The following is an 8,462-nucleotide window of genomic DNA, read 5'->3' as shown; positions in this document are numbered from 1 at the left end:
AAATTGAGGGTGGTGTCAAGACATTTTGGGTCGCCAACGATAGACCAGTCAGACCTGGGAACATTTCTGGTCCCCTCCCTGGAGGGGGACTCCGAGGTTGGATTTGGAGTCTCCATTTTTCAATTTTGAATTTTAATTGAGGTGTGTGTGTGGTAATGTATTTTGTAAGAAGAAAGAGAGATGTTCTTAGAGGGCAGGCTGAGACTGCCCCGTTGAATTGTGAGACACAAAGAGAAACGGTCAGCGAGAGATCACATCTAGCTTTAATGGAGAGTTTATATCATCCCATGAACTGGTGCTATTAAACCTCGCTGGGAGTAAATTATTGTTTCGGTAGGTATATACTACCTCCTCCATATATATATATATATATATATATATATATATATATATATATATATATATATATATATATATATATATATATATATATATATATTATCTAATTTCTATGGATCTAATTATGAAGATGAATGGTGTGTGAAAGTGTGTGTGTGTGTGTGTGTGTGTGTGTGTGTGTGTGTGTGTGTGTGTGTGTGTGTGTGTGTGTGTGTGTGTGTGTGTGTGTGTGTGTGTGTGTGTGTGCCCTATCTCCTGACATTTACGTTGAGGAATACAATAGAGTACGAGAATGTAAGGTGAACATCGATGTGTGACAGTCTAACGTATTATTGAAATTGCGCAGTTGAGAATAAAAAGTGATAATAACAATTAATCCATAAGAAATAACGATAAAACAGTGTGAATTAATTACATCTGCATTTGATAACAAAAATAAATAAATACACAAGAAATGGAGCGTGATATGGAGTCATTTTTTTGAGGGACGTACAACAATTTACAACAGGATGGTGAAGCACTTCTGAGGATCAAGAAAGTAAAAACACTAGCTAATTGCTTTCAGATATTTGATATTTTTCGCAATCAGTCAGTTACCCCGTACTCTGTCTTTATTAATGGATGACTGCACATTACAAGGAACGCGAGAAACCAGCAATTCTCCAATGATAGCAACAAAAGCCGCGTATAAACCGAAGAGGAAAAGAATGAACGCGCCTTGAGTGTGGATAATTGTGAGAGCCTTAGATTCTTGTTCCAGTATCTCTCTCTCGTTTTGTTGCTTATTCTGATGTTTCCTTTGTTTCTGTCGGCTCTTCAGTGTCGTCTCCCTTAGCAGATCAGCCATCCACTTTTCATATAGCCCGGCCTGTGAGTAGACAGCAAGGTTGATCGGCTTAGTCGTAGCATGAATAATTATAGTTGGTTGATATATAAAAGTAATGAAGAATATAAAAATACAGTTCCTGTGATCAAAGGGAACTATTTCTGAAATATTTAATGGAGATCAGTAACTTCAGTAATCGTGAATTAACTCTAATGCTACCATTAAAGAAAATAGTCTTTTCCCTATAAAATGAAAATTGAAAGGAAAAAATAATAACAGCAAGGGAATGCATTAACTGCGGTATTGAAAAAAAAAAATAGAAAAACATAAACTTTAATGTTTCAACTGATTAAAATCTATTCACTAAAAACGGGGCCGACATCATCAGGATTAAGTTACCCTACTATAGTTTTATCGCATCACATACTCATTAGTGTTTCCGTGACGAAAGGAAAAAAAAAAAAAAATATATATATATATATATATATATATATATATATATATATATATATATATATATATATATATATATATATATATATATATATATATATATATATATATATATATATATATATATATATATATATATATATATATATATATATATATATATATATATATATATATATCGGTCTCTTGAGGAACGAAACTATTAAACAGCAAATGATAGAAGAGTAATTGGCTTGGTAGCAATTACCTTGTTTAATGTTTATGGTCGAATCATATTCCTTTTACTAACCAGGTCAGAACTAATAAAGTGCGGAAGAGATAAAGTTCAAATGGCATGAATGCAATACACACTTCTATTGTAGCCATGATCCAGTGGTCCAGCTGGGCTTTATAAGGTGCATCGTGGGGTATGGGCCAGCCCGAGGCCCCTGGGTAAAGTGTCTCACGCCCCACGTACAGGCGGGAAATGCCGTCCATTCCAGTGAACTTGTCAGCTATCTGGTATTTCAGGTACCTCCTGCCCCCAAGGTGAGCACGACTTGTCACAGGAAAAGAAGTAAGTACTTAAGGTGAACTGTACCATGTTGGAACAATACACAATACAAAGGCGTATATTTCAAGAAAAGTTTCATAAGAACATAAGAAAAGAGGGAAGCTGCAAGAGGCCACCAGGCCTACACGTGGCAGTCCCTGTATGAGCAAAGCTACCTAATTTCATCTATCATCCCCATCCATAAATCTATCTAATCTTTTAAAGCTCTCTAGTACCTCAGCATTAACAACATGACCACTGAATCCGTTCCTCTCATCAACCACTCTCTTTGAAAACCAGTTTCTTCCAAAATCTCTCCTAAACTTGAATTTTGACATGCTTAAACAAATTATTTCCGGTTCTATCCTCGCTACTGATCCTAAAACCTTCGCTCATGTCCCCTTCGTTATGACCCCTATAACACTTAAATACCTCTATCAGATTCCCTCTTACTTACGTCTCTCTAAGGAATGCAAGTTTGGTTCCTTCAATCTCGCTTCATAGGGAATATTCCTCATCCCCTGTATCTTTTTAAACATCCTTTTTGCACGACTTTCCCTTCGAAAAGCCATTTTGTGAGTGATTTATCAAGCTGTGTTTGTCTAGATGTTCCCTAATGTTTCTCATTGTTATTGATTTCATTAATTCATCCGCAATTGAAGTTAAGATGACAGGTCTATAGTTAGGCGTTAGAATTTTATCTCCTTTCTTAAATATGGGTACAACATTAACTTGTCTCCACATTATAGGTCCCTCACCTGACTAGTCCCATCCTAAAAAGCACTGTTAACGGCTCACTGAGACCTTCTTGCTTTCCCTAAGTACTCTTGGGTATATTTCATCAGATCCCGGTGATTGAATTTCTTTAGTTGTCCTTTCTCCTGTTCTACCATCTCCTTTGATATGTGAATATCTTTCAGCTTCTCATTCTTCTCTGCTCTAAAAATCTGTTTGTTATCTGCAATATCCTGCATGTTTTCTGTTGGTGAAGACAGTTAGAAATACTCGGTCATTCTTTTACTAATTTCGTCCTCAGAACTAATCAGCTCCTCTTTAGCTGTCTTTAAAGGATCTGTTCCTTCTTTGGTTTTCGTCTTATATAACTGAAAAAAAATCCCTTGGGATCCGTCTTTGTCTGGCTGGCTACCTTCAACTCATAATTGCTTTTAGCTTTCCTCGTTAACCTCTTAAGTCTTCTAAATAATTCGTTGTATTGTGGCCTTAAAACCTCATCTCTTGCCTTTAGTCTCCTATATATCACTCTTCTATCCAATGTAGTGTTTTAGTCTGTCATCCATTTAGGGTCATTCCTTTGTGATTTTATTGTTTTATATAGAATGTTAGCTTCTTGGCTTCTATGTAATTTATCAAGGAAGTAATTATACACCTCACCAAAATTTACCTGTTCTGATTCCACCCTCACATTGGTCATCTCGGCCTGACCTGACTCAGACCGCACTATCTAATCCCTCTGACTCTTCCCTTCTCTGACTTCACACCTCACCCCACCTCTCTGATCCTGCCTTCTGTCCCTCACCTTCATTCTGGATTTCTGGGCCTTGCCTTCCCTTCCCTTCCTGCTTCTTGCCTCACTGTAAATACCTTTTTGATCCCTTATATATCTTTTTAATCCCTCAAAATTTGCCTCCCTGAAGTCAAGTACTCTTCTAGCGCTCTTGTCTTTAAAATCTTCGTCCCATTTTATTTTATACCGTATTCAACTGTGGTCAATGTTACTTTGCCACCAACCTCTGCCTGTGTAACTGCTCCCTCCTATTTGTCAGAATCAGATCTAGAATATTATTTCCTCGTGTGGGTTCTAAGATTACCTATTTTAAGAAATTATCCTGAATGACCCTAAATAATTCCTCTGCTCCACGTTTGCCCACCATCAACTCATCTTTACGTTCATAGGAGGACATCTGGAAATTAGATATTACTCTATCAGTACTGTATACATACATGTGTGTGTGTGTGTGTGTGTGTGTGTGTGTGTGTATAATTCAACACGGTCGTCTGCTGGTCACCCAGCCAGTCTTCCCCATTAAGGAGCGAGCTCAGAGCTCATAGACCGATCTTCGGGTAGGACTGAAACCACAGCACACTCCACACACTGGGAAAGCGAGGCCACAACCCCTCGAGTTACATCCCGTACCTATGTACTGCTAGGTGAACACGGGCTACACATTAAGAGGCTTGCCCATTTGCCTCGCCGCTTCCGTGTGTTATGTAAACGAGGAAATCTGACCAAGGGCACAAAAACAATTAAACGAAAACTCCCACTTAAATGCCAGTTCCCGAGCAAATCCGAGTGAGTTACCCAAAAGAATGGAATAAATGTCTTGAAACCTCTCTCTTAGGCAGGTACAAGCCATAGGAGCATGGAAAGACAGAAGCAGATAGAGAGTTCCAGAATCTATCAGAGATTGCCAGATTAAGCAGTAAACGTTTGTGGGAACTTTATCGAATGCCTTTTGAAAGTTTAGTTACATTATATCTACAGCTTTACTTTCATCATACTTATTTAGTATACTGTATAGGAAGTCTAAGAGTTTTGTCAAACAAGAATGTTTGTTATGTAAGCCGTGTTGTTTATTATCAATTAAGTTGCTTTCCTTTATAGTGTTTGACGAGTTTATCTCTTATAAGTGTTCCAAGTATTTTGCGCATTGGCCGGTAATTGCATGGTAATGATTTATTGCTTTTTTTTTTTTGGAAAATAAGTTACGTTAACAAGCTTCCACTCATCAGACGTCGTAGCGAACTGCTGGGTTTTATTGAATATTAAGGTTTGACTAATTCACATTTAGCTAATTTTGAAACGCGTGGTGAGATCGTGTCAGTATGGGAAGATGAATACAGGTACCTTGTCAGATGACAAAACAACTGATGCCAGTAATTCATTATTAACAGTGTTAAGGAAAAATGTTATCCCAGCCTCACTTGTGCTGTAGTGCTCCCCGCAGTCCCTCCATCAGACTTGGGCCCACCTTCATGAGGTTGGCGAGAGCATTAAATAGAGAAGACTCGGACTTCGTATAATATTTCAGGTGAATTATCCCAAAAGGTGGTACTGTAATCCTGAAAGAAAATATAAACGCAATTGTATAAATCTCTCTCTCTCTCTCTCTCTCTCTCTCTCTCTCTCTCTCTCTCTCTCTCTCTCTCTCTCTCTCAGGATAATACGTAGATTCATGATTCACATGCTTAGTTGTCTTAAAATTTGTTCTTTTTAGTTAACAAAATAAACTACAGTAAGAGTGCTCGGCTTAAATAGTTCATTTGTGCAGGTTAGAAAGTATTATAATTTTTCTTATGGATTGTTAAGGATTTGATCTATTCATTTATCTTTTTATTAAGGAAACAAAAAACTTTCCAACGCATCACACTGACAGTATATGGCAATAAACCTCTCTACGGTATCGACGAGCTGCGGGAGAGTCTCTGGACGTGGGGGAAACTTGGGCAGAGTGAGGGAAGCTGTCAGGTTGCCGCGGTAGGCCACTCCAACGATTAAGGCGAATACGATCCAGGCAGCCATTAAGACACGGCTAGAATGGTGGCTGGACAGTCGGTGAGGAGGCTCTGGCCCAGCAGCATTGCTGCCATGTCCTGGAACACAGCTCCAGCACCAGTTGTCTGTCCACACATTTTCCCTTGCACGTACTCAATCTACAAGATGTGAAATATATCTTTCACATTATTGAGAAGAATCATTGCGGCTATCGGAACACACGATTAAAATTTTGTAGTACTTTTCAGTAATGCTTACTAAATATCAATCATACTGAAATTATTTACCAAAATGTAAATAGTTGGAACAGAGATGAGGGCGGCCAAGACAGTAAGCCACACTTGGTCTGTCAGTGGATAGTACAAACTTTGCCATTGAGGCTCCTGGCTGGGTTTGGCCATGGCAAAGGAGAAATACGAGAATTCATAGGTGTAGGTGAAGTCATGTCTCTCGGCTCTCACAGTCATCATTATGTGGTAGACTGGACAAATGAACGATACACGTTCACCTACCTGTTTCGTTGCCTAAGGGATAGAATAGGAAAATATACATTAGCATCAAGGAGTTCTTGTCAGCTTTATCTCAGTGTCTTTCAGCTACCTGTTCTGGAGAGTGTAAGCAGGCGCTCACATCATCCCAAGATTTGCTGTGCAGAAATTGGACAGTAAAGTTGAGCGCGGCAGCCACTGTTAGCAGCAGCCGGTAGTCGGTGCCATCGTATTTAATGACGGAAGTCCCGTTTGCCGTCATAGTCTTATCTTCCATCCAAAAAGGCCTATACGGCAGAGCAGTTACGTTCAGCACCGCTCCATGGAAACTGTGAATATCCAATTAACTTTTTATTTTTAACCTGTGGTATTTACATTGTTTAGTATTTTTTACTTACTTGATTATTTTCTTTTATTTATTTCCTATCAGGCTTAGGCAGTTTCCTGTTCAAGTGTGTATATAAATTAGCAGTTCAGTTTCCAAAATTTTAACGGCGGCTTTTTACAAGGAACTTTATAAGACACATTTTGAAAATCCAAAGATGCCGTGAACAGAAGAGACATCACCTTAAAGCAATATCAAATTGAATGAATATGATTTTACATCTAAAATCTTGTTATTGCTTCGAGTCATCGATCTGTTAATGTATATTGTACAAGTTGATTATGGCCAAGAAAATTCTGCTGCTGTTTTATTATCAACAGTACTCATATGTTGGTAGGTAAACAAACATTTCCGATGCTTGACCGGAAAACATCTACTATTTTTTTTCATTGATTTGTCTTTTACTCACTTATTTCAGCTTTGTGTTAGATAAAGTGGATGGACTGGCTTTGGTGTCATTGTGGACCACTAATTGAGTCATTCTGATTCTCCCTCAGTTTATAGTGTAGGAGCCTAGGATATGTGTGGATAATGTTCCTGTATTACTTTCCATCATGGTATTAACTCATCCGCGACTTATAATACAATATCTTATTACCTCACACACTTGTGTCTCAGAACAATCATCAAAACTTATGCATTATGCGTCACCTGCCGCAGCTACACCAACTTTCTCACCGCACTGTCGAGCCATGGTTATGCTATTTTTTTAGTATGATACTTCTTACTCTACTTGTTATATCCAAAAAAATTACTTCAAAAACTTTTCAGGGAAGGGGAATATATTGCGGGGCAGATATAAACCCTTATTTGGCACCCATGCAGCCACCACTTCCATTTTGCCGCCATTCGGGTATACGGTAGGTATGTGTACCAGACACAGCTGTACCTGTCCAAATTAAGTAAAAAAAAAAAACCGTTAATAGTAGAACTAATCGTTCAAGTAATTTACTCAATAAATAGTTGAGTGTTTAATTCACTAAATGTACTGTGGTGTCATTTATTGTATTTCTTTATCCAATGCACAACAATAATAATAATAATAATAATGATAATAATAATAATAATAATAATAATAATAATAATAATAATAATAATAATAACAATAATAATATCATTATTAATAATAATAATAATGATATTATAATAATAAAAATAATAACAACAGCAGCAACATCATTATCAGCAGCAGCAATAACAACCACAATAACAACAACAACAACAACAACAACAACAACAATATTACCATTAACAGCAGCAATAAACACAACATTATCAACAACAACAACCAAAACAACCAACCTTACACTTTTACACTCTCTTCAAATCAAAATTTAATAATGGCTTCACCACGCCCTGCCTCGGAGTCCCCCTCTGGGAAGGGGACCATAAATGTCCCCAGGTCGGACTGCCCCTCTGCTGTCGACCTTGGGTGTCTTGACACTTCATCTAATACTTTCACTATCAATTTCTGCAACATTCGTGGCCTTCGTTCTAATTTTCAATCTGTGGAACACCACCTCTCCTCTACTAAACCTCATCTTCTCTTCCTAACCGAAACACAGTTGTCTGTGACTACTGACAGCAGCCCTTTTCTGTTCCCTCCTACTTGCTCTATCCTCATTTTCAATCCAAAGCTGGATGTTGCGCATACGTGCGTAACGACACCACTTGCTCTCGTGCCCACAATCTTGAATCTTCAGAATTTTCTACCATCTGGCTAAGACTTCAATGTCACTCTCTAACTAAATTCATCTGTGCTGTATACCTCTCACCTAATTCCTCTGACTATGTAAAATTCTTTGACTATTTGACTTCCAAGGTGGAGCACATCTTATCTCACTTTCCTTTTGCTGAGATCTCCATTTTAGGGATTTCAATGTTCACCACCAGCTTTGGCTTTCATCTTCTTTCACTGACCAACC

General features: G+C 38.0%; 1 protein-coding gene across 1 annotated transcript; it reads right to left on the bottom strand.

Moving 5' to 3' along the window:
- Positions 1 to 928: 928 nt before the first annotated feature.
- Positions 929 to 7,375, bottom strand: LOC123504888. Its single transcript, XM_045255794.1, is given in 8 exon segments — positions 929 to 1,207; positions 1,970 to 2,156; positions 5,094 to 5,231; positions 5,561 to 5,732; positions 5,735 to 5,822; positions 5,952 to 6,188; positions 6,295 to 6,481; positions 7,293 to 7,375. Coding segments are annotated over 8 exon segments (1,371 nt in total).
- Between the last annotated feature and the right edge of the window lie 1,087 nt (positions 7,376 to 8,462).

Source organism: Portunus trituberculatus, chromosome 17, assembly GCF_017591435.1.
Source record: "Portunus trituberculatus isolate SZX2019 chromosome 17, ASM1759143v1, whole genome shotgun sequence".
Taxonomy (NCBI): Eukaryota; Metazoa; Arthropoda; class Malacostraca; order Decapoda; family Portunidae; genus Portunus; species Portunus trituberculatus.
This window is presented reverse-complemented; position numbering and strand designations above follow the sequence as displayed.